This window comes from Ixodes scapularis, unplaced genomic scaffold, assembly GCF_016920785.2.
Source record: "Ixodes scapularis isolate PalLabHiFi unplaced genomic scaffold, ASM1692078v2 PGA_scaffold4__175_contigs__length_147842914, whole genome shotgun sequence".
Lineage (NCBI taxonomy): Eukaryota > Metazoa > Arthropoda > Arachnida > Ixodida > Ixodidae > Ixodes > Ixodes scapularis.
The window spans coordinates 77,355,914-77,383,698 of NW_024609879.1; the positions used below are offsets into that span (position 1 = coordinate 77,355,914).

General features: G+C 42.4%; 1 protein-coding gene across 1 annotated transcript in view; it reads left to right on the forward strand.

Moving 5' to 3' along the window:
- The window catches only part of LOC121837895 (2-succinylbenzoate--CoA ligase-like), a 30,787-nt gene that overhangs the window by 2,132 nt on the left and 870 nt on the right, over window positions 1-27,785 (forward strand). The window contains exon 3 of the mRNA XM_042293773.1: window positions 22,257-22,360. Within this exon, the coding sequence (XP_042149707.1) occupies window positions 22,257-22,360 (104 nt within the window). The remainder of the gene's footprint in view (window positions 1-22,256; window positions 22,361-27,785) is intronic.

Consider the following 27,785-nt stretch of genomic DNA (forward strand, 5'->3'; position numbering starts at 1 on the left):
AATCCTAATGCTAATTCATTTATCTAAGCCCAAAATTCATCCATGTCCCCTTTATGTGGAGCAAGGTGGAATGTTACATTGCGGCGGCTTGATTTTTGAACACAGTTTAGTAGTTTCTTACAACCGAAAATACCCCCCCCCAAAAAAAAAATCACAATTAATATCTATAGAAATGTTTAATGTACGGCCTACATTTTAATTTAAATTGTTATTTTCCTGTCGTTCATGAGAGAAATAAAACAAAAAATGCTAAACGTCATACACTTGAGATCTTTTGTGACATATTTAGAGCCCTGTTTCGTAGGATTTATCGCAAATACTGCCTACTAAGTGCTGCAAAGCTGCAGTTCTCGGTATAGGTAACCATAACTGATAACCATAACAGTTTATTTTTTTCTCAAATATTTTATAACTTCTTTTTGATTTCATCAAAAATTTAATTTAATCAAATTTCAAACATCATTCATAAAAAAAATATTTCGTTTTAGGTTTTTTTTTTATTATTTTCAATGAAGTCACCAATCATTTGGAATAATCAGAGTTCCCCCTTTTTTGTTATAGTTTCTGTAGAAGTAACCAAACACATCCACGCGTTCAATCGACAAAGTGGCAGTGTCGTGATTTGGCGTTACTGGAAGGTCTTTAAGGCTCCAAAGGCTGGGGGCAGTGGCCTCAGAATTGTTTTGGAGTTGAAGCGGTAGCGGGAGCTAAAGATGAATGCTTAGAGCAACATGTTGTAAGGTGGTTAGTTAAGCGAGTTTGTGCGCACCATGTTCGAGCAACGTGCTATGCGAACGTGTTGCCATAAGGGAGGTGTCGGAACGTTGGAGGGGCCCCAACCCCTCCGATGTTCTGACGCAACTCACTTCGCGCGCTTAATTTTGCTTTAACGAGAAACAATTTGATGAGTCTATTTTTATATAAGAAAATCATCATGAACGAGCGTCCCAAACGATGGACACCCTGTGAGCGTTACATACTTTAAGATTCTACCAACGTTACTAGAACCCTCAGTTGGGAAACTCACCGGTGAAACCTGGCCCGCTGGCGTCCACCGAGGCCGGAGCTAAATACGATAACAGCGCCACCCTTAATCTTTTTTTTTCACTGTAGTCACCTTGAGCTTTCAGAAAGCACGTTCTTGCGTTAAAACAAACGTAACAAAACTCTTTCTAGCAACTTTTTTTGGATATTAGTACAAAATCACAGGCGCGTGATGTTTTCTAAAATCTTTAGTTTGCAAGGTTTTGCGGCACAATCAATATTTCTTTTTTAAAACAACCATGTCTCACCTGTGATTTTAGGTAGCGCGTCTCCACCTGGGCTAGTCCTAATTTCGAAAGTAATTCGCGGCGCGTCGGCTTGGGAGATGGGGTTTGGCATCCCTGAAACCCCTCCCACCGTATATGTTTCGGCGCCAAAATGGCCGATGAAAGCCAAAACAGAACAGGCACAATGGACGCTATTGTATGCGATACTCCCGAACCAATACAAGTAGCCGTGCTGTTCCGCGAGTGGCCCCTGAAGAAAAAATGGCGGCGTTGCGATAGCCGTTAGCTCGGCTCTCGAGTACGGGTCAGTGGCACTTATTGAGAGCACGCTCAGTGGTAATTTCCAAACTTAGTGGTTCTAGTAACGTTGGGTTATACATAATGTTCAAGCCGCGGCGCGGCTCGAACCTGGGTCGGTGCGGTGGCACATGGATACATAGCTACTGAGCTGCATAAAAGTATCTCTCGAAGGATTGGGTTTCGGCAGAACGTGCCGGCGAGAGCCGTGTTATGTCGTACAATGTGGTCGCTCATCTCATTGATGTCACGCATAGCGCAAAGAGCCACTCAAGAGCCGTGCGGAGCACACGTTTGCTCAGTATCGCCCTCTGTAACATCTGTGGAGCACAGTGAAAAAAAACTACCCCAAACCACACACAGAGTGCGGTTTGTGCTAGTGTCTCGCATGCCTATGGGGCGTGCAAGACACATTCTCACCTTCCTGAATGGTCTTTGTCGCATGATCAAGGGACAATTTCTTTTTTATTCTTACACTTGAATTATGACATTTCGGATGGTGGGCAGATTATTTTTTATCCCAGATTAATGCAAAATGTCACAAAAAAAAATTACACGTTTTTTTTTATTGCGAAAATATACTAGGCATCGCCGAACGCTCATTCTCCGCCGAAAAGTAGCGCTAAAGATCACAACCAGATGCCAAAGTTTCAGCCCGATCTGATACCTTATTCAAAATTCATAAGTGATTTTCTGAGAATTCCAATGGGAAACTGGCGGTCGACGGAGTTTTCGAATACATGGGGATCTGTGGCACCAGAAACCGAAAATGGGCAAAAATCGGCCCCATTTTCCCATTGAAATTTTTAGAAAATCACTTATACCTTTTCAGTCAGGTATCGGATCGAGCTGAAACTTTGGCATCTGGTTGTTAACCTCTCGCGCTACCTTTCGGCGGAGAATGAGCGTTGGGCAATGCGTAGTTCATTTTTGCGGTAAAAAAAAACCTGTGAATTTTTTTTTTGTCACACCCTGTGCATATAAAATTTTTCTATCTCTTGTATTGTCTGTTTTTCTGTTTGTCATGCCTCCCCTCCCCCCTCCACTCCCGGAAGAGTAACGACTGGAACTTAACGATTTTTAAAAACCTGAACACAAATATACAACTCATAGGCCTGTCGTTGTGGCTAGCATTCCAGCACGATGAAAGAAACACATTTAGGTGATGACTCTGACCACTCTTCCCGCGGGGAGCGAGCGACCAGATCGTGTTCGGAGCTAGCCTCGATCCAGGAGTAGTTCCGCGCCGCCGCGGAGGGTGCTGGGTGCGAAGAGCATGAGGTCTCTCCTCGGCGGCCACGGTGTCGGCGGCGTAGCGTGTTCGCCTTTCTCGCGGTGCGGTGGTGGTGTGCGGCCAGTGGATGGCCTCGTGTTTTGCTTTGGTGCTGTGTCGATCACAGGCGCCACCATCGTTCACGAAGGTGAGCCATAACCAGAAGAAGAATAAGGAAGAAAACACAGGTTTGTGGACTCTGGCGACTTGGTGGCGGCGTGGCGACGGTGAGGTAAAACAAGAAGCGGTGAGCGAGGGAGTGGCGGGACCACCACTGGGGGGGGGAGAAATAACCGGAGCGGTAGGTTTGGGAGGGACCCGATATTTGGCACCCTCTATCAGCGTGCGAGTGAAGATCCCGGTGCCCCGAACATAATGCGGTCGCCGCGTCGGACAGAGGTTCATCACCTCAGCGTTACTTCCACCGTGATTCCAGTCACCTGATCCAGTTTTATCAGAAGTCACTTGTGTCCTCTTTTACCAATGGCCGACTTTGACAGATTTGGTCGAGCGTCCTTAGGATGGTCCACATAAAAATACGATATACTAAAATGAAAGTTTTCGCTCTGAGCTCCATTTGAACGCGGTTCTGCCGAGGCCATTCTAGTCCACTCACAGCCCTGGTGCTACGAGGAATACTGACATACCATAATTGCTTCGCACGCCTGAGTGAACAACTTTCTGCGTCCTGTACCGGGGAGTTGAGCCAGATTCATCCCCGCCTTAGTGCCGCTTCTGAGCATAATGTGTGCACAAACTTCGAGGACACAATTCCTGGAGGCAGATCTTCGGCACACACTACTTGAGCGAGATTTCCGTTGGTGTAAGACACAAAATTTAAAATGTCAGACCTGAAATTAAAGCTAGGCCTAATAGAAGCGGTATTCAATTGAAAATTAAGAAGTAACTAGCTACTGCTTATTAGACCAATTCAAAGAACTAAGACTTTCCAGCTTATTGCTTCTGATTCTCGTGTAGTGAGTGGTGAATCATTGAGCGTCAAGTGGTTGTCAAGGCTGTGTGCTATCGAATGCAAGCGTCATATACTTACTGATTTCAACGTTACGTTTACTGACGCGAAAAGATTGCTTTTCGAAGCATCAAAATCAGGGTGTCGAACCGAAATCTTTATCCGTTTGGTTCCGGTTCGGGCACACGTCTTTCTCAGTTCCGGTTCAGTTCCGGAGAGCAAAAATAACGTTTCGAACCGGTTTGAATCGGCGTGAACCGCTTAATTGAGAATTATTTTTCGCGTTCTTTTGCCAAAAGGCACCATTACAATAGATACGACTAATTATATAGCATTTTATCATTAGTAGAATTCACTTTTATTTGCAGGTACAAAAATAAATTGCGTTATTTAACTTCGATGAAACGGTAAAAGAAAAGTTAGACTAGAAACTAAACATTTGAGAGAAATCTCTCTGGTTGGGGAATACAATAATTAAAAAATGGCAACCAACCAATTCCTAAACAAGTAGGAGCCCTACGTTTCGAACCGACTCGGTTCTTCGTTAGGGGCGACTGTGGCCGTTCCTCAACGGCCACAGTCGCCCCTGAAGAAGAACCGAGTCGGTTCGAAACGTAGGGCTCCTACATGTTTAGGAATTGGTTGGTTGCCATTTTTTAATTAAAGTTAGACTAACATATGAAAATCAACATTTTTACTTTACCTCAGCGACATATACTTTACTTGAAGGTTATCAGTTTGGTAGGTCTCCTAAACTACCCCTGATTGGTACAACTTTGCGTAGCAGCATTAAAAGTCGAATACCGTTGTGCACTTGAACTTAGGAATTAATTACAGTAAATAAAATCATGACATAGGCACGTCCTCACCACATATGTCCTGAAATCTAGTTTACAAAATACGTTTCATGATATATATGATGGCGACGCAAATGAGCTAGAATCAAATATGTTTTCTTAAATCTCAATCATGTTTTTGGACCAACCCTTTCAGTCTACCTTTTATAGAAACACTGAGCGGCAATCACAACGCTGGCTTTCCTGACCAATATTGTTTACGCCCAGTACCGAGATGCACGCGAATAATCATGTAGAAAAGGGAGACCTTCGTACTCAGATCGGATCTGGCCTAAAATAGCGCGTACCCAGGTGAACATTTTTGACACAGCTTGGCGTTTGAGGCTTGTTCTTGACGAGATGCAGGGTCAATTCGATTTGCAAATTAGCATCACCCTTGCTATTTTTTTATATTTTTATTAAATAGTACAATGTAGTATTTCATACTCTACTCGACCTTGCAGATACTTAATTGGTCACTTTCGAACGGTCTACATGCGCAAATGTTCTTGTTCCGCCACGTGCCAATGTCTACTTTGTTTTCGTCCAGCCAATGGACAGATAAGATTGTCATTCATCATATCAAATGCAACATACTTCTATATGCTTGAAAAGTATAGTATGCGACATGTTATTTAAGTCAGCTTAAAAATTGTTTAAGGTTCTACCGAATCACTTACAGACGTGCCTATCGAAGATAAAAACGCCGGAAAAGATTCGCAGACCATATTGTAGATACTTTGGGGGTGCATTTACTTATGACGTATATCGTTAGGGTGATCGGCCCTTTATTTATGGGATCATGTCCTCAGGCATTAATAAAATATAACTTTTTATTGTCATCAGTAAAGTTGACTGCATGAAGTGCACCTAACCATTTGAGACCGACACGGGAGGACGATACTCGAAAGATACGCCCTCTGTTAAGTCCGAGGAAACGTGCTTTTTTATCGCTATTTGACAGTGTGAAACACCGGGTCGTGGGGAATGCCAAAAATGACTGTGTGCTCACATAGATCTAAAGGCAAATACATGAAATATGGTGAAAGAGAGATAATGAACTGTATTCGTACAAATAATCCCATAAACGACACCTCACTGCAAAAAGAAATATAGAGATGCATGTTTTAAACGTAAACACGTTCGACGGAACTCCGTCTGGCTGGGTCAAAACTGATAAATGAGACCTTCACCAACCGAACTCTAAACAGCTAGAAGTCCGACGTTTCAATAGGTCAGACTAAATAGGTCTACAGGCACTTAACCATTGGCGTATGTCATTGGACTAGGGCACTTGAAGAAAAAGTGATTGAAGCCAACGACACACCGTAGACGGAAAAGAAGCTGCTGCTCTCCATGTGAAAATAGTATCCCCTGATGAAAAAACCGAAATGGTTTTGAAACGTCGGGCTGCAAACTGTTTAGGACTTGGTTGGTTATGCTCGGTATTTCTCTAATAGAGATGCGCGCAATGATGTTTCTAATTACGCGTAAATAGGGCGAAGAACAGACACTATATTTTTTTATATATAAATTACATTTGGACATCGGCTTGCACGAGCTCGAAGCTTCGCAGAGTACTGCCCAGGAAACTAGAGTTATATTCGGTTTTACGTGCGCTTCTTTCTGGGCATCATTTTACAACTCTGCTTTATCGGTCATGCGCGCTCATACATTTTATTAGGCTGCCTCATATCATCTCGAGACTGCTATATATACTGCACAACTTTACAATTTGAACATCCCCTTTTGCTATTCTTCATTTTAGCTTAAAGGGGTACTGCAAAGGGACGAAGAAAACCAAATGCTGCTTCAAAAGGCGTGCCTATTAGTGCCAAATGCGAGCGTTCAGTTACGACATTGATCTAGAGCGTCGGATGATGACGACATAGAATTCTAGGGGAGGGCTGGCTCACTAGGCACATGTGACTCCTTCTGATCCTTCCTTTCAAACACGTGACGCCCACTCAAATATTTGCTTGGAATGCTCGTAAAATGGCGGAGCGTTCACATCTCCATAACTGCATGTTAATTTGCAACATTTAAAACGATCGCTCATGGTTGTGTCACGCTCTTATCGTTTCGGTTCTCTATTAGCTCGAACAAGGGACGTCATCGAGGAAAGAAAATGAACTCAAGATTCTTAACTTCTTTCAAGTATTATGTTCAAAATACATGATATTTTTTCTTTACTTTATGCTTAATATGTTGCTATAATCCCACTCACTACTACGAGCGAACGCGATGCAAATGGACCAATCTCACCAAGCGTTCGGCGCATGCGTGACGCCGCCGTAACTTAAGTTCCCTGGAGGCAGTGCACGAAAGGGCTCGTGCCGCCTCGTGCTCTATACACGCAAACGTCCAGCGAGGTTGTCGCACGTGAAGAAAGACTAAAATTCCCTCCATGTATTGCGGCATAGGTGGCTTAGTCAAACTACAGTGTACTAGAATACTTAAGTAGTGTTGGGACCGGAGGGAATCGCCTGAAGTGCGTGGTATTGATCGCGACAGGTGTCGACACCGGCGCCTTATCCAGAAGGTGTGCGCATGGGCGGCTGCACGCCCGAAAATATGAATCTTTGGTGCCGCTTTGGTGGAGTACACATAGGCTTTCTTATAGAGCTACGACTTGCCAGCGCACGTACCGCGGCATTAATTACGCTGCGGCACGATTGTTAGCGACATGATGATTCAATGTATTGGACCGGTACAAGCTGTATTACCCTTCCTTTACATAAAAACAATTGCGACTTGAAAGAAGCGGATTGCAAGCTGTTTCAGCGTAGGATTAGCTGCGACTTTCGGTTTGTCGGATGGTGAGCATTTTAAATCCAATGCCAATTTCCTTGGTCGCAAAGGCCGAACATTAGGTATTTAAAAGGAATATCTAAAACTCGGAAGCAGTTTTTTTCTTTTCCTATTTTATTTTATAATGGAACGAAACTGCACATACTAAAGTTGGAGATTGTTTTAGTCTGTTTGTAATACCCCGGGTTCACTTCTCTGTCTTCTTTTCTGCCCGTCTTTTTTTTCTTGACCTTAATCAGCTCGCTTCACTTGTCACTCATTCTTGTGTTCATTTATGCGACGAACCACCGAAGCGACGGTCGCAAAGTAGTGAGAATCTTTTATTTCTTCATGGCTGCCACGACCATCCGAGGACGACCGACGCTCACTTGTAAGAAGTGGCTTATAAACCGTGACAATTTTTACCGCGCGTTTAAACCCAAAAACTGAGGCAACGTGGGCTGAACAAGTAATGCTTCATAAGGTTTAAAGAAAACAAGCAACTATTTCATATCATCTTGAGCAGAAAACATGAGCACGTCTAGATCAGGCAAGGAAAAAACTGTAATAGTTTACAGCACGGCATTGAAATAATGGTTACAATGTGCAGCGCATACATGGTTACAGAGGTGGCAGTAATGATATTACTGTAATGAAATTACAGTAATTAAATTACCTTTTGGAGTAACAAGTAATGTATTAAATTACTTTTCTAGGCTAGTAATTTAGTGATGTAATGAATTACTTCCAAACAGTAATTTCGAGAAAAGTACTCATTACTTTTGAAATTACTTTTGTCCTAAATTAGAAAATTCGTTTGCAAGCTTTAAGAAAGAAAATAAAAATTATTTTGCATGGTGAAATGTTGTGAAAAAGTATCAGAGGAAATAATCCACGGCCACCTGAGCGCAAAGCCTTGTACGAAGAGCTGTACAGACGTACAAAGGAGGACTGGAAAGATGAATGGGAAAAGCTTGCGTATAGACATTGCTGGAATGCAACGGCTTACGAACTCCAGGCACGAGAGATTCACGGCGTCGCGTCATCACGACGATACTAGACTTCGTTTATCCCTAAGCTGACAGTGCTGTGGGCGCTGAAAGCTTACCAGAAACAATCACACACCTTATTTTAATCACGTGTACGGTCCCTTTCTCTGCGCGTGTGTATGAACGGGAGCGTGGTTATGGCTACGTAGCGAAAGATAGGCGTGTGACTGATCCAACAAACACGTAGCTTTCACCATTCATCCCTAAGCTGCCAGTGCGTCAGCTTAGGGATGAACGACTCATAGGCTACAAGGCGACGGGCACATTACCAGTGAGTTAAACATAATCTAAAGCCTGAGAGGATAGGAAACACAGATCCCCAGCATTCTTGTTTTTTCGTCGAGCAAGGTCAAACTGTAAGCTTCGATCATTGTGAACAACAAACGACCGGAATAAATAGTTAATTCCAAATGCCTTGTCAAAGTCCTAAAACGTTTTGTCTTCCCCCGAGCAATGCAAGTGCCACTCGCGGTATGCCTCGCTGCCTTTCCTTGGGAAGTTTTTTTTCGGGAATAAGCTTACAAGCAGATATCGCCCCCCGTTTGTTGGGAAAGCACACAATTTAGGAAGCTCGCGCCATTCCTTAGCTGGCGACGCTTCTGCTTAGCAATTATCCGGGCCCTTTGTGTGACAATGCGCAAAAACTTGGACTTGTCGGGTGTTTCGGAAAAATGCTAATTGAAAGTATTGACAGACAACTTTTCTTCGCAATGCATTGGAGGGTACAGGCACGCGTTCCCTCTCCCATTTTGAGCGCTGAATAAATCTGTGCGCGGGCTCTCCTCCTCTCCACTGCATTGCTTAGAAAAGTTACCGGCGAGTATAGTTCTTTCGGGAGAATAGAATCAGATTCCGTCAGAAACAGAAGGGAAATGTTTCACGTGACGACTCCTTGTAAGCACGAGCTGCCATTGCCCGACTTAACAAACTGACACGAACCGCAACTTATAAATCAAGAAGACGGAAACATATCACCCTTTTAGTAAGAACCTTCACCGTTGAATGAACAGCGAAACCCGTGAGTCTACTGCCTTTGAGAGTCACATCGAAAGAAGCTATTCGTTATGTTTAACACTAACTTTCTGTGCGCCAGCAAAACCACTGTTCAGTAAGGTTCACTTTGAGGCACATAAGGTTGTTGCGGTATAACCAGGAAGATATAAGTTTTGGTACATAAAGACCACCTCAGTTCTTTGACGTGACGTCACTGCGGCGGCGCTGACGTCGGCACTGCTCATGCGCAGCACCTCGCTTTTCCCGGATCTGGTTCCTGCACACGCACTTTTGGGCAAACGAGGGCTTGTTTTGTAAACACTGTGTTGGTGTATACGATAAATAAAATGAGCGCGAATAACTGCCTCTAGGTATTCAAAAGTAATTTCAAAGTGATTTCATTACTTTTGGAAAGTAATTGTAATGTCATTACCTTTATTCTGCGGTAATTTGTAATGTAATTAATTACATTTTTGCAGTTTTCAGGCAAGTAATTTGTAATGTAATTTAATTTTTTAAAGTAATTTTGCCATCTCTGGATGGTTACAATATGCAGCGCATTATCGTCTTGAGGATCAACCATCTGAAACCTACACGCTCATAACAATACATTTAACCGACAGCTGCTTTCTGACAGCCAGGTAAGTCTCGCCTCACCTGGGTATTCGAAGGGAAAAACCCATGGTTCCACAGGGGGCGTATCTGGTTCACGCAGACATACAGGGTGTTTTTGTTTTATTCTTTACAGAACTTTACATATTTTTTTCAAAAAAAGGATGTGGCAGATATGTGGATGCTGTCTTTCGCTATATATGCAGGGCTAGGTGGACAAAAAATGGGTGAGTAGCCGTTGCAATGTTTAATAATTAACCAAAGTCTGTTAGGTAACCTCTTTGTTAACGGCTTAATGGGCCATGGTGCAATTGCAGTTTTTAAAAGGAGTCATTATTAAAGGCAAACACAATTTCTACAATTCGAGAAAAGGCCAACAAGGTTCGCGAAAATTATTGTAAAAGTTTGCCTTTCTTCGCTTGATTAAGAAACCGCGTTAGGAAAATAATACGTAGAATAGTGACTTAAGGTGCGTTTATACTCCAACCTAACGTCGACTGGCGCGGCGTAGCGCCGCGCACACAGGTACTGATTGGTCGCAGAAATCGAGTTCCTGGCCACCGGCCAATGAAGGGCGCGCGTTCTTCGCTACGCTGCGTTCACTGTGCTCAACGTCGGAGTATGAACAGCCCTTAAGTCGTCTTGATGTGTGGCGCCGGCGAGTCCATCGAAGACACGCTGTCGAGTTAGTGACGAGGGGACAGAAACAACTGTGTCATTCTTCTACGAATCACTGTCATCAAGAGTTCTGTCGTTGTTTCGGCGACGGCATTTCGGCACTAACCTTACGCGTTCACCATCCGCAAAATAGGAACACAAGATTCAAAGCATATTACGATCGAACACACGGAACTATGAAATTGTATTCCACACACGCGCACCGCTCGAAGTGAAAAACACACGGAACTATACTCTTTTTCACCCTGTGTCGTACCCCAGGAAAGGCCACATGCGCGAGCTCCTTGCTCTAGGGCGCATCTCGGCGGCAGAAGCTCTCGTGCACCAAGGGCAGCTGCCAACGGTATGAGCTTGCGCTTCTAGCTTTCGCTGCGGTACAACATAAGGTGAAACGGAGTGTATAAAATCGTGGTACCGACACGTGCACCGCTCAAAGTGGAAAAAAAGGCGGGCTGCGCGATTTCTTTCGGATAGCTCGACTACAGCGCCGCCACGAAGTGTCAATACACGCGCCCTCACGAGCTCCAGTTGCCGAGCCACTCTGGTCCCATTACTACCCAAGTATTCTAGTACACTGTAGTCAAACTACACTGTAGTCAAACTGGCAGGTGAGATCGATCTCTTAAGAAATAGCCAGAAACGCTTTACAGGGCCCCTTTAAGTCCAGACGCAGTCAACGCTACAAGCGTGAGCATGTGGTCTGCACCATGTGGACCATGGTGCAGATCGTGAAGCTGGCGCCCATAACAGTAAAGGGCAGGTGAGTACCCTGTGGTGACGCTCTCACAGGTTCGCATTGCAAAGGCGACCTCTGGGAGATGTTGATCCCAGTCACGGTGGGCACTGCAATATGGCATAAGGCACTGCTTTACTGTCGCATTATGCCGCTCCCCCAGCTCTCCTGCTGGGCGGTATGGCACCGTGTGGCGGTCTCTGATGCCAAGGTGTTTCATTACTGCTTTCCACAGGTTTTACACAAAGACACGCCCATTGTCGCTAGAGATACTCTTGGGGAAGCCATGTCGACAAAACACTTCCAGCATTCTTTCTAATATGGCCTTGCTGGTCGGAGCTCGAAGTGGGAATAGCTCCACGAACTTGGCAAATTTATCGATGATCACCAGCGGGTGTTTGTGTTGGCACTTTGAGGTGGGCAATGGTGCGATGAGGTGCACACTCAGCTCTGCCATGGGTTCCTCTGCCCAAGTGCTGTCGATCAGTCCGCCTGGCTTCTGGCGGCGAGGCTTCAGTGTCTGGCATGAATGGCAAGACCTTACATACCGAGACACATCGGATCTCAAGCCTAGCCAAAAATGCCTTTTGGACACTCGTCTCAGTGTCCTGAAACAACCTAGGTGGCCACTTAGAGGGTGATCATGTGACAATTGGAGCACTGTTTGGCATAGTTGTTTGGGTATCCAAATGAGTCTTCTTTCGCCTGCAATCTTCAGCAGCAGTCCATCATGGTCCAGTTCGCTGTCCTCAGCCGTGTTCCGAATCTGGCATGCTTCTGCAGAGTCAGTCGATAGGGTGCAGTCCTTGAGATAGCTAATCAGCTTGATGATCCCAAGGTCCTATCAGCTTGATGATCCCAGGGTCCTTTCGCTGTTCGCCAGCAAGCTCGGATGCACTGAGAATGGGTGAGATGTCGGTCTCTTGGACCATCGCATTCTCCTCGAACCGGACCCGGTATTATTTCCACGGTGTCAATGGGGAACCATTCGTTGTTCTTCTGTGTGGACCATGTGGCGCTTGCACTGCACGAGCGCGCGTGCTTGCAGGGGCGCTGGAAGCCCGGAGCTCACTCTTGGAATTTCTGCTACGCTCGCAGTTTTAGGGAAACGGAGTATTGGGCTAAGAACATATCAGAAAACTGAACTTGTTAGCATAATTTGCACGTGACATCATCGCACTATATGCTACTGGTCAGTGAGATTTCTTTTTGCTGAGAAAATCAAATCCCGTGGTGGAAAATGCACGCCGCAAAAGGTTCGCACTCAGCGCAGCTCATGTATTCAGAAACCAAAATTATTCTTGCTTGGTGCAGCGTCGTGAGGAACGGCGCCAGTGTCGGGCATAACGACAACGCGCTTTCTGGCAGAACTGATTTTCAAAACGAAGACGTCTCGCGGGAACACGTAGTCTGGTGTGTCGATACAATATGGAGAGGATGAAATTTTATTGAATAGTATGTTTATAACCCCCGCTCCCTCCCCTTTATTTTTAAGAGTGCTCCACCACAGAATACTTTTTTTTTTTCTGAGGGATTCCGTCAACCGTTTGGCGGTGCCAAGTCAACAATCAAGTTCGTGTCCTTTATTAATAGTAATCCTCCATTTCTTTTATTTTGCACCCATAAACTGAAAGCTTAAACAAAACTGCGAGAATTTGAGTGGCTGCGAACTTTCGGCTGTCCCTCTGATGCCACTAGACTCTTTCTTCTCGAGTATCCCTGCCGCACACACTTTTAATAATATTTATTATCAAATTAATACGCCATATTTAGTCCTTTCAATGCTTTTATTCTGGGGGACAACCTTCTGAGACGGTTCAGCAACAACTAAAACATGCTTGGGTGCCTCAATGATGTGTACATGTAAAATGGGTCGCGCAACAGTTTTTTTTTACTTTAAGTAAATAGCGCTAAGCGCTCAATTCTGACGCTGATAACTTCCAAAACACCCATTAGTTTTCCTCTCCGCTTAACGGCATACGCATAAAAAGGAAGGAAAATAAAGAGCTTTCCCATCTTCACCTCGCTATCTGAACAAGCGGCGATGTGATCTGACGCGTGTTCAAGTGTTCATCATAGCCAGGCTCTGGTTTTGGCAAAGAATAAAGCACAGGTTGAGCTCTAAACAATGCTAAAGTTCTATTATTACATTTCATTGAACTGGAGCCATTACCCAAATGTTTGGAGATGCTGATTTTCATGAATCCGAGTTATCGACTCGGGCTGATGACACTCGAGTAAGTCACGGTGTGACTCGCGGTGAGAAGTCGGGATGGCATGTGGCGTCACGATGTCACATACGCAAATATATCTAGTGACGTTCGTAATTTAAGTTGGGTTGACACGGTGAGTCACGCGACTATGTCACGGGACGACGTTACGTGACATTATTTGACCGCATGTTCTGACGCCATGACGCCACGTGACACATGATTAATCGTAGTGCCAATACAAAAGGGCCAAAAAATCCTCAATTTCTCATGCATTGCAATTCGGTATATGACAATTTGATCACTACGTATAAATACAGCTGGCAATGTTTACTTTTCAAACACTTATTTTGTAATAATGAAAAAATAGCAAGAACCGTTTTGAACCGGTTACCGTCATATTTTTTTCCGGTTCAGTTCCAAGATGGCGGCGAAGGTTTAGGTTCGGTTCAACTAAAAATAGCGCTTCGGTTCTGATTTTCGGTTTGGTTCGGTTGCGGTTCGACACTCTGATCAAAATACCCGATGTGAAAGTGGAGAAGTTACAAACTCTGTTTGATGTGTGGAAATTGTGATATCTTCACTGTGGGAAGAAGGTAGGCGTTGAGGTATTGCACAGTACTGACAACACCAACATCTAAAAAAAATGTTAAACAAGAGTTATTGCACTTGACAACTAAGCACAACGCAATGACGACCTTAAATATTTAAATCAATGTACAAATATGAAGTATGACCTGAAGGATCGGAACAAGGAAGTCGTAGTCGAAATATACCTTGTGAGCTCTATTTGGCGGGCGTATTTAAAGTTTCTGAGTGCGATTCCGGAGACTAAATTATGGTTTACAATATTGCGTTCCCTTCGTTCATAACAAATCAAGATCAATTCAAAGCAAACATCAGATGCCTACGTGTCTGGTTCCGATGTATACCTCAGTTTATCTAGTCGCTCTAAGATGAGACTACAAAGTAAGAGTTGATGCCCCCGAGCCTTTGTCATAACTGATTGTATCAGATTCACGTTGAGGTGTTTCACAGGGCGAAAACTCTCACTCCAATATTTCTTCTTTTTGTGTCGAGCATTGAAGGAGACTCGACAAAATCTGTCAACTACAAACATTGTGAAATCTGGACACAAGCAACTTCGATTGTAAAAAAAAAAAAATATAAGAAAAAAAACTTTAGCAAGGGATAGTTTTTTAGCTACAAAACGAGATAATATACAACCCGACTATAGTGTGTTAATTCAAATTAAAGGAAACAACGCACACGTAGCTATTGATGTTATAACAACAGACTTATCATGACAGACTTTTTTTAAGAAAGCGCGTTTTTGTATAATAATAATAATAATAATCCTTTATTTGTATAATGCCCCAGAACGACCTATTGGTTACAGTGTGGTGGCACATAAAAAGTTTAAAAAGAGAAAAAAAAGAACACCTAAAACACTACACAATCTCAAGCCCCCCCCCCCCCCCCCCCCCCCCCCGACATATGCTCTCAAAATTAAAACATTTCACAATCATAAACCAAAAATATGCATATCAAGTAGTCGTTTGAACGCAGCAAAATTTAAAAATATGTCTACATGAGTCGAAAAGTCATTTAAACAAATTTGTATTCTAGCCAAAGGGGACGGTCTCGTTTGGATGGATCTATAAAACACGCTTGAGTTTCTAACGACTCGGGCCGGTACATCAAAGTTCAAAGACGACCCAAGATTGCTATCAATTTGGCCGTGAACCACTTTGTATAAAAATATAATGTCACGAGCAATCCTTTTTTTTTGAAAGGTTCTGGAGTGAAAGTTCTCTAAGAAGGTATTCATAATCAAAATAACATTTTCTCTCAAAATATCTATCAAAAACAAGGCGTATAAATCGCTTCTGAACTCTTTCTATCCGTGCAGCGTCGGTCATTGTTAGCGAATTCCACACTGAACTACAAAACTCAAGTTTAACTCGTACAAGGGAACAAAACAATCGAACTACTCACATTATATTTGAAAACTCATGCGTCAAACGTGATATCATCCCCATTGTTCTAAAGGCAGAAGCAACAATTTGTGTAACATGATATGAAAAGGTAAGATTACTATCAAAATAAACACCGAGGTCACGAACTTGTTCCACACGTTCAATAGTGGAATTGCCGATAAAATATTGATGTAAAATTTTTTCGCGTTTTCTGCACATAGATATCACTTTTGTTTTATCTGGATTGACCAGCAAAAAGTTACATGAGCACCAGTTTGAGATACGTGATGTATCTTCTTGCAAAAGAGCACAATCATCTTCCGACTGGATACTAAGATAAAGCTTAATATCGTCCGCAAATAAGAGCAGTTTCGCATTTTGTATGCACAATTCCATATCACTGATGAATATAAGAAAAAGTAGCGGCCCCAAATTCGATCCCTGAGGGACTCCCGAAGTTGGAGTAAATACATCTGAGAAACTATTCAAGATTCTTATTCTACTCTTTCTATCCGACAGATAGCTACGGAATAAGTTTAAAAGAGACGACGAAACGCCGTATAAAGAGAGCTTATACAAGAGTAAGTCATGATTAACCTTATCGAAGGCTTTTGATAAGTCACAATACACAATATCAACTTGCCCGCGTGTAAGAACAAATGGGACAGTATAATCAAGGAGAGAACAAAGGTTCGTTTCTACTGAACGCCCTTTTATAAATCCATGCTGAACGGTGCTTAGTTTTCGACAAAAGTAAAAAGAAAGACGGGCATGTAAAACTATCTCAAAACCTTTGAAAAAGAACACGACAAAGAGACGGGGCGGTAGTTATCTACCCTAGACGCGTCACCGGCTTTGTGTATTGGCACTATCACTGACCTTTTCCAAAGACATAGGAAAACACCATTTCTCAGCGATAGGTTAAATATGTGCATAAGTAAAGGGCAAACAAATCAGCGGATCCTTTAATAATAAAGTTAGGTATTGTATCATCTCCCGCTGACTTCTTCGGGTTTAACTTTTGAATTGCCTCTAAAATATCATTTATGTCGACCTCACTAAATGTGAAATTGTCGTTCCAACCAGTAGCGCAGATTGAAGACTTGCTTTTGAATTCTTCCTTGGAATAGCATTCACGAAAGTAAGTTTGGAATAAATTAGCTACTTTTTCAGGGTTTGTAACGTAGTCCGTATCAGTATGTAAATAAATATTTCTTGCAGACTCTTTCGTGTGCTTCCTGACAAATCGCCAGAATTTATCAGGCTCACGGTAGAGACTATTTTCTACCGATTTTTTATAAATGAATTTGTCGTGTTTAAACAGTTTCTTTACAAGTGCTCTGTAAACACTGAACTTTATGTACCATAATTCAATGCCGGTTCTTTCAAACAATTTATGATAGTGTTCTTTTTTACGCATGTAGTGTTTCAGCTCCCTTGAGAACCAGAACTGGTATTTAGAGGGCTTAGACAATCGCTTTGGAATGAACGCATCGATTGCATTTTTCACTACCTTCGTCAAGGATTCAGTCGCAGAATCTACACAGTTATCATGAAGAACCGGTGACCAGTTATTATCACGAAGGAACGTATATAAACCTAAATAATCACTATTAGGATAGTCATATCTGGTTAAATTTTGTCTGTCACGAGACCTCACCGGCAAAGAAAAACATACGATGAAGGGCGGGTGAAAAACGTCAGGTTTCACAAGAGTATCGCTAACTGGCATGACACTGTCCATAGGGCAGTTTGAAAGAAAAAGATCAAGAACATTCCCGGCCGTGTTCGTGAACTGGTTATGCTGAGTTAGACCATTAAAATTAATGAAATCTACTAGACGTGACACTTTTACCGCCGTTTGATTATTTCCACTACTGCCTATGCCGGTCGACCAGTTCACTCCTGGTAGATTAAAATCGCCGTACATATGTACTTTAAATTCCGAAAAATCAATTTGCTGTTCAAGCTTTTGTAAATGGTTTACGAACACACTCGAATCCGAGAGCGGAGGAAAATAATAGTTTCCGACGAGGTAATTAAACCCATCGCGTGTTAATAATTCAACCCATACGCACTCTGCATAGGTTTCCAAATCTACCCTTCTGCATGATTTAATGTTATCCCGCACGGCTGTCAACACCCCCCCCCCCCCCCCGCCAAATTTCTTTCCGGTTGCACCGTAATCCCTGTCCCTTCGATAAACACTGTATGATGTTGGAAAGTAACTGGTGCTGGAAATTTCTTTCAATAGCCAAGTTTCAGTTGAACAGAACATGTCAAAATTAGTGGAAACAATAGTTGTCATACAGTCATCTACTTTCGTCCTCAAACCGCGAGTGTTCAGATAATAGCATTTAATCTGTTGTTTCGTCATCAGTACTATTTGGTAGTGACGTTCGCGTCATATCAAGCTTTCCAAAAAAACTGGTGAATGATACACCCCTCGGGCCAAATGTCTGGGATATTAATGGTTTCAAAAAGGTCTTGTTCGACCGAAACATGAAAAGAAGAGTAGGAGGGAAATGTTGTTTTCAGCTTCGTGCAGCTAACAGTTTTCCCCCGTAGGACGGGTTCAAGAAGCGAATTAACATCCTCAACTGTTGTCTCGGGGCCAAATCAAGTTACAAACAACGCCTTTTGAAAAAGGGGACGAGGCACAATGGTCACCTTGGATGATTTCGATGTTCCAACTGAAGGCTTCTTTCGTCGTCTTGGTCCCACTGTAGTGTAGCCTTCGTCGTCGGTCACCAATGGCATAGAAGTCTGTTGAAGATATTTCACACTACACGTGGCACGGTCTTCGTCGTTTCCTTTGCTGTCAGAACTTTGCTTCGTCGACACAGGATCCATGCTGGCGACGTCCCGATTTGGGCCTTCCCCATTCAGTCTCAAATTCGTTGTTTTGTGTGCGACCTGATTCCGTCCCGATGATGCGGCAGCGCTGTAGCTCAAGCTCGGTTGATTCAGGTCAGGCCCTATAGCTTGGAAAGTTGCTTCCGTAACTCGGTGACTTCGGAACGTAGATGGTTATTATCCGCTTTTAAGCATTTCATTTCGGCGATATGCACGTCTAACTTGACGTTTATCTTTTGCAGTAAAGATTCCTGGTACTTCGGCGAGCATGAGGTGTTTAACTTCAGGGTGGTTTCACTGGCTGATTCGCTGTCCGTTTCAGACCCCGACACGTCTGACGTTTCTTCACGATTAGGCTTATCGTCACTGCGGTTCCGCCGGGTGCAGGCGTTGCATTTGTACGAGCTTTTTCCTGAGGCCATGAAAATGTTATACTCCTCAAGGCCTACTCTAATACAATCGCAGTGGAATTTTGCCTTGCATCCACCCGAACACGCGAGGAATTGACGCTTACCAGCAATTTTTTCGGAGCAGCTTCTACACACGCCCTTCCTCGTCTCCATCTTGGAAGGAATCCGTCTTTTCGAGTGCTTACTTCATAGTCATAAGCGATCGTATAACACGCTCGTCTCCTCTTTACTCACCCCATCGTCAGTTGCCACCTCGAATTCTCCCCCTCCCCTTCCTCAAACCACTTTGTCACTTCTAGAGAAAAAAAAGGGGGTAACCCCCATTACGCCACACGATAGGTGACGTCGTTCGTAATAATATAAAAAAAAGAATATTACTTCTTTTTTAATAAAGTGGGCTCCACTTGTGGCTAAACTTGATTTTGTTTATGAAATTTACACATGTTAATTGCTTTGCGGAACAAAAAAGCCTGAAGTAGTGCCAGTCGATAGCCAATTTTGAGGACTGCAGGTTGTGCAGTATTTAGTGAGCAATACTTGAGAAAAATCCTAAGATACAAGAATCTTTGTATGTCACAAAAGACGTAAAATGTATGTTTACCATTCTTTTAGTCCTATAATACGAATTATGCATAAAATGTTGATTATACTAAGAAATAGGCCGAACATTAAATATTTATATAAAATATACTGTGCGTATTTTTATTGCCTTACTTATTTATTACAAACGACGAAACTGGGTGAAAAAATCAAGCAGCCGAAATTACATTTTTTCTTGCTCCTCTTAGACCTTTTTGTAGAGGGAAATACATTTTTGTTAACTTCTGGAGAACGGCTTTCTCTATTACGGAAGAGGAGCTACTACGTATATTTTTTTTTTTTGGTTCAATCAAAATACCCATTCCGACAGGTGTGTATAATTTCAAATGAAACCACCCATGCAGGAAAACATGAAAACGTAAAGTATCTGTCCGCATTTAAAGGGACACCGACACCCTACAAACTTTATTACAATTTTTTGACTGGCGATTTAACATAGTGTCAAAAAATTACCCAATCTATATTTTGCTACTGTGTCAGATATAATTTTAATAAAGTAAAAAAACGCAACTGCTCGAAAACAAAACCGAAACTGGACTGTGGAGTAAGAGCGTTGGCGGAAGTCACGTGGCTGTGCAACTTTTTATTTTTCAACCAAGAAAATTGCAGCTTTTTTAAAAGACACAACAAACTGGTATCGAATTTTCTGTATATGTTAAGTATTCAGTGTGTGCCTTCGATGAAACCATGACTTTGATTATCTTTGGGGGCTCTGTCTAAACCATAGAAAACGGCACGTGACCTCGGAGAAGAGAGCGAGCGCAACTCAAATCGGCGAGTTCGATCTCGATCGGCGGTTTTCGTGTGGAAAGAAAACGAATTCCGAGCTACAAATTGTGTTCAATCTAGTAGGGCTGTCATGTGTCATGTACAAATAAAAACCTTGGCGAACATAAATACCCTGTCAGTGTCCCTTTAAGACCGGAAAAGGACTTATAGCGTCATTCTGCTACTTGGTGGAAACAAAGGAGTACAAAAATAGGAATAAAACTTCTGCACGATCAAGAAATTCCGCGTTACTTGGTCGTGTTTATTCGTGCCTTTTTTGTAGGTTCAAACCCAATACCACAGTATTTATGGCCTCAGTGACATTACACTTATTTCGTCTTCGCCCGCAAAAAAAAAAAAGCAATTCTTTTTTTTTATAATTGTTATATGGATGTGAAACACAAATGCAGCAGCTGGTAAAAACGGAAATGCAAAAGTGCCCGAAAAATCGACAGGTATGAAACCGTAAGGGCGAAAGTGTTTTAAGTGGCACTTAGTTTATTTGATATCGGACTATACATTATTAGTTCGCATGAAGTAAATGCACACAAATTATTAGACGAGTGCTGACATTTCCAACCGGAATGTGTGAAAAATAATAACAATAACTTCTAAGAGTGTGCCTCAATTTCTTTCGACCTTGTTTTTCCGGTTTTTGTTTTCACTGCATTGTTGGCCTGACATATGCTAAGTTCTGTTTTGCAAACTGCTGTATAGATTGTTACTTGTTTACTATTGTATAATAGCCGCTGTCGCTAATTAGATCAATCAGGGGCACAGACCTCGTCAAGCCATATTCCAGTGGCTTTTTGTCTGTGCTCCCGACATCACCATTCTTGTACGATGTGGTGTCAAATAAATTTGATTTGATTGATTGATTTGATTTGAAGTGTTGTAGTTAAGAATAATTTAACTGTTACTCGTTGAAGCATACCAATTGAGTTGAGGTGAAAAGCCGGTAATAAACACGTTTCCTGCGAAAAAGGTTGTGCTCTGGTGAATAAAAAATACGCGAAATCTATTTTTTTTGTTGGTGGCAGATGTTAGCAGGAGCAGAAGGTATCTAGAAATGTTGCAGTATGAAACTCCAGTTACGACCCCACTCTTTCAAACTTTAGGCAGACCTGTCTTACATGTGACCAATAAACTTCATCTTCTTTAAAACTGGAACTTATTTATTTATTTATTTATTTATTTATTTATAATACCCTCAGGGCCACAAGTGGCGTTACAGAGGGGAGTGGGTTTACATGAAGTAGTTGGTGATGGCGTCCCGAAATCTTCCACTGTCGGTGATGCCGATGAGGTTCTCGGGGAGGTCATTCCAGTCCACAATCGCAGATGGTAAGAGCGCCTTCTGGTGTGCGAGGGTGAAGCATTGTGAGCGGGCGATCTTACAAGGATGGTCAATTCTAGCCGAGATGTATGATGGGGGGTTTAAGAGAGATTGTTTAAAGATGGTCCTTAGTAAACGGAAACATTAATGCACTCTTGATTGTCGATATTTCTTTTTTTTTTATTCGTGAAGATCGCCAAACGTCAGGTTATCGCAAACATGAAGGTATTTACCACATTCTAGTTTCGGGATTCAGGCAAGGTCAGCTATGAAATTGCATTCTTGAAATATATTGCCAGAAATAGAAGACAATTCCTGAATTTCTCTCCAAACAAAAATTATGCCCCCCCCCCCCCCCAATATTGTTAAAAGAAAGCGGCGTTTTGGGTATACAGAATCTACAGTAAGGACTGTAGATTCTGATTACGTGAACGTGAACTCTCAGAATGGTAATTACGGTCATTCAGAACAATATTTTTGAAATATCTGAACTGCTAAGAGGAAATAATCTTGGACATTTTGCTTGGTACTATTTGCACAAAAAATGGACATTCTTCAAAGTACGACTACTGAGTTTCCTTGGTATTAATTCTAGGAGAGCTCCTGTCCATGGCACAAGATTCTGAGGCCACCTACGTGTTGACAGACGCGATAGGTGCACCTAAGATCAAGGAACTTCAAAAGGAGGTGAAGTTCAAGGTAGGCGGGGGTTTGACTTGATTACAAGCTATTACTGCTAAATGATGTTCAGTACAAGAGTATATTTCGCCTGAAGAGTTTTAGATCATACAGTTAATAATGCGGATAGATAAGCTTAATACCTGAACGACAAAAATATAACAAATAAAGATTTGCAGCAAAAGTGAGCATGGGGTGATTTCAGAGAAGATCGACCAAAGGGTGGCTGGTCAACAATTTTATATCAACTGATTTTTTATATGCCAGTATATAGAGCCTGGTATAAACGAATCCACACTTAGTTTTGATCAGAAAAGAAATATTCGGGACAGGAAAAATCGTAAGGCATGAAGAGGTGGACAGTTGCTTTAACGCGCACTGATGGGGGGGGGGGGGGGGGGGCACGTTTGAAAGGAAATAAATAAAACGATAGAATTAGGGTAATCCTAATACTTTTTAGGAACAAACTATGGGTACTGCTAGCTTGTAATATGAAGTAATAATATTTATTTAAAGTATATCTATTTTTCTAAAAATTGCCAAGCATGCCTGCTCGAACAACAAATGGCAAAATTTGGAGGCCCTTATCTCAGAAATAATTTAATCACCATCATATATTTTTCAGATACTATCCTACTTACATATGGCTATTATTTAAAAATATATAAGATATCTGAGTGATATCATAGTCGTGATATATATGGGCAAACATGAGGAAAAAATCAAACAACAAAACATTCACACGGAAATAAAAAAACACTATCGATTTTTTTTTAGTTTGGGTACCCTGTCATACTGTATTTCGGCATTCATTTCCATTAAAAACATGCTGCATTATTTGATTGAGAAAGAAGATATAACTCCCCAAAGTAGGGTCCTTTTTCGAAGCCTACACTTAGCACTGCCCTATACGAGAAGTAACTCTGAATTCCAGTTTCATTAAACTAACACACATATTTTATATATTTTTATTCATATGAGGCCATTGATAACCATAGAAATAGATCATACAGTAAAAGTGAGGAGAAATTATTGTATACAAAGAGCTATCATATTACGAACTAGTGATCCGAGAAAAGATTGTGCAGCCAGCGGCTACTGGCAACTTTGTTTACTATATTTTCCAACGACACTACATGCTCCTCTTCCTTCCCCTCTATCTCCATCTGTCTCTCCTCTCTCTTTCTTTCTCTCTCTTATATATATCCCTGACTTATCTAGAATAAAAGCATATTCAAGCATTCCCTTTCTGTGTGATATTTTTCTGTGGCTAGCGACGATCATATCCTCGCGAAGATCACGATTATGGCGCAACAGTTGATGGAAGTAGCAGACAACACTCGTCGCTAGTAATGGCAAAACGGCCAATACAATATTTTTTTCGCATTTCCCCGCTCGCTGTCAAGGATAATGGGGTTCGCTTCAACGAGCAAAATATGGACGCCGATGCCTGTTTACTGAGCAGTCATTTCTGTCGCCATCCCACTCGCTAGCGTCATGGGTGGTAATATCAGGCACAAAGGGGCACACCGACAGACAGCAGAATCCCCAAATGCTAGAGCCCCGCCTAAATACAATAAAGCGTAAACACTGCCGCCATGTTGACCTAGGAAAGGTTAACATGGAGACAGTGTTTACGCTCTAGGTAAGGAGAACCATGGTGTGTCGTAAGAGCCGGATCCTTACACGAGGTGCTAGGTGAGCCCTGAGAAATGTTTCTGCTGCCCTAGAGAACTTCACGAAGGACGAGCTACAATGTTTGCGCCAAGGTCCCAATCAGAAGGACATGATCTCTGTCATGCTCGACGGAGAGAAAGCGTTCGTGTCAAAGCGCTTCCTGACACGCTCAATCCGAGAGGCCTTTCGGGTATACAAAGACAAGCATCCTGATTCCGGCGTTCGGCTAACAAAATTTTATTTCTTGCGCCCTAGATGGGTAAAATGTATTCCACACCGGGAAGTGTGCGCTTGTGTTGACTGCGCCAATATTACTTTTACACTGTCACTCTAGAAAAGGTCACAGGTTCAACATTCAACACTGGTGAAATGAACTTAGTATTTCTTTGCGACCTACTAACAGGTCAGTGTATTTAAGGAGACTGTGAGCTCTGCCCCAAATGTAAGTCCCTTAAACTCGAGGAACTTCCTATCCCAGAGGATGAAGAGATTGTGCTTAGAACATAGCAGTCACCTTGTAAAAAAAAACAAAAAAACACGGTATTCTGAGACTTTCCTAAAAGTCTTTCAAGTAACGGTTGAAGGTTGGACATTTCACAACCGTATCTGACAAATGCAAGTTAACGCGATTTACGATGAAAAGCAGTGCATGCAATATTCGCATGTGTAGTGACGACAAGAAAATCGGCAAACAGCTTTGCTATCATCAGTGGGCCTGTGTGATGACGCCGCTCACACGTGTTTGGCTCTAGAAAAAGAGAAAGAGTGGGTTGAAGACAATGTTGCGGTGTACTCTCACGTGACGTAAGGGAGCGACGGGGCAGCCAGTCATTCTAAGAATCGCTACCAGCTTCGCCAGTTTGCACAGTACGATTGCCCACAAGCCCAGTGGTTATTTTCTGCATCTGGACATGAGACGAATGCATGTGACGCAGTTGAAGGAGTCCTGAAGCACCAGGCCACGCTTAACAAACAGAGAGTATTCAATAAACGCAATTGAGACGCCAGGACAATGGTGAGCGTTCTATCCCAGAAACTGAAAGGCGTGCACCTTGAGTATCTAGACGAAAATTACGTTATTCGGTATCGTCAACAAAAAAGGAAGAGTGGCTGATGGTGCGCGCCTCTCCTGGCATGCAGTCTTGGCGCCCGTGGCGACTGTGCAAGTTATCAACAGAAGGAACCTGTGACATATATTTAGCACTGACTGTAGGATCTGGTTAGAAGAAACTTTATTAAATAGGTACAGCGAGGAAAGCCTTAGCGTATAGTGCCGAATTTGATTCCCCAAGGACCGCTCGTATTGAATGCAGGGACATCGTATTTATCACAGATTGTTTCGCGGGGTATTTAGCCTACTGTTTTACTTGAAAATTGCTAATGTTCTTAATCTGGTCACCATAGGAGAATTACGAAACGTTACCTTCGCGCAGGATAAAATATTTCTGCTTGCCACGGTCTATTCGTACACCGAGAGTATCGAAGCTCTTACATTCCGGCGCGGTGTGACCTCTCAACTGAAATGGTTTGTCCCCAGAAATACATAGCTAACCTAAATCATTTTAATATTGTAGCTTTATTCTCGTGTGTGAAAGTAAAGTTATTACTTTTATTCTAAATACAAAATATACGGGAAAGTAAAACTTCACACCGTATCATCTTTTCTCGAATCACTAGTTTCTAATATGATGCATTTTTGTCGCTGTATGTAAAATGCTGTATATAGTTTCTCCCCACTTTTACTGCGTGACGGATTTCTATAGTCGTGAGTTACCTCATTTGAATAGAAATATATGAAATATTCGTGTTAGTTTCCTGAAACTGGAACTCAGAGTCACATCTCGTATGGGTCACTGCTAAGTGCAGGCTTTGAAAAATTAACTTCAAAACGTGATCCCTCCATCAGTGCGCGTTAATGCAACTGTCCACCTCTTCATGCGTTGCGATTTTTCCCGTCTCCAATTTCTTTCTGGTCAAATCTACGTGTGGATTCGTTAATAGCAGACGCTAGACAATGGCATATAAAAACATCAGTTGATTTAAACGTTTCAACCAACCACCCTTTGGTCAATCTTGTCTGAAATAACCCCATGGCATTTAATGGTACGTAAAGCGATACTGCGTCACACTTTAAAATTTTAACGGTTAAGAGCTGAGTTTTTTTGGTACATACTTGTAAACATATCAGCTTAAAATTTAGAATAATACTATAACACAAAAAAAGAAAGGACAGGAGAGAACGACAGAGCCCGAGAGCATGCAGCGTCTCTTAGGGGAACAGCGGCAGGGCACCTTATCTAGAGTCCAGTTTTCTGCTGACACCGATGATGCTAATGTACAAGTTACTTAAACCTCACGCGGACTTTTTTATACATTTTAAAAAGTTCAAGAATACTATAATGGTGAGGAATGACGTGTAATTTGTTTAGTTCAGTACTGCTATATTATGTTAAGTGTAACCCTAAAAAAGTCCCCTAAAGCTGTTTGGGAAACAAAATAAAGCTCTTCGATTGATTGATTGATTGATTGGTTGATCTGGCAGCTCATTGCAGGACATTGTAGTGCAGTGCAGCTTTTAACGGCACAACCATTATTTTCAGTAACAGCAATCCTCATGCATGTTAGATGCTCGAGGTGCTCGCTATCGAGGAACACGGAGAAGATTGCGTCAGCACCCCATCAATAACCATTCACAAAAAAAAAGAGAGAGAATTGCCACGAAATTTCACACCCTGAACAACAACAGCACGAGCTTGTGGCGGGTTAGTTCAAGAAATATAATTCTGAGGGAATTATGCGTAATTGTTTTGTATATTTTGTGTAACTGTGAATATCACTAGTGATCTTTATTAGTGCAATAGGGTTATTTAGGTAATAGGTTTATCGTGCTCTGTATTGGACTCTAAATGAAGAAGCGAACGCGCAAGGATGAAGTTTACACTAAAACACCGTTGGTAGTGAGCTGTTTGTCCTCTCCGGTTCTTTCTTCCTTCGTGGTCAAGTATCATGCTAAAGTTGAAGCTGATATAGTAAAAAAAGTTTTGCGAGAATAAGATGCATGATTTAATTACAATTTCACAATAATCTCACTATTTCGCCCTAACAGTTTCACCCAACGGGGTTACGAGCACGAGCGTTCGTGCAATTGATTTGGCAGAACATGTCCCAGATAACAAAGCCTAAGTGCTTAATTTTTCTGTCTCACTAAAGAAGGCCACCGGAGGCCAGAGATTGGACACGACAAGGGCGTCTGCGTTTGGCTGGACCTCGTGTCCAATCAGTAAGAGCACGACTCTTAGCCGAACGCTGACGCCGCAGTCGTGTCCAATGTCTGGTCTAAGGTGACCTTCTTTGGGTACGCAGACATTTTCAACACTTAGGCTTTCTTATCTAGGAGGTGTTCGTCGGTATTAAAAATACCGTGTTCAGGCTCATAGCCTGAACTGGTTAATACTGATACTTAAAGCCCACACTTCACTAAGCTATGGCCATTGGCAGCGTAAATAACGGAGGGCGCCTCGAGTCCAGAGAAACTTATTGTAATAACAGGGCAGCCAATCCTATTTTGGCATCAGGCGATAAGAGGGCCGGACAACAAGAAATGATGCAAGAAGCACGAACATAATAAACAGTGGCCTGTGGGTTTTAAGCCGACAGTGAGTAGAACACCATTTGGATTTGCCACACGGAACGGCGTATAGAGTAACTATGTGATTCATGAGTGTACCAATGTGATACATTTAGTGTTTCAATGTGACAGAATAGCAGA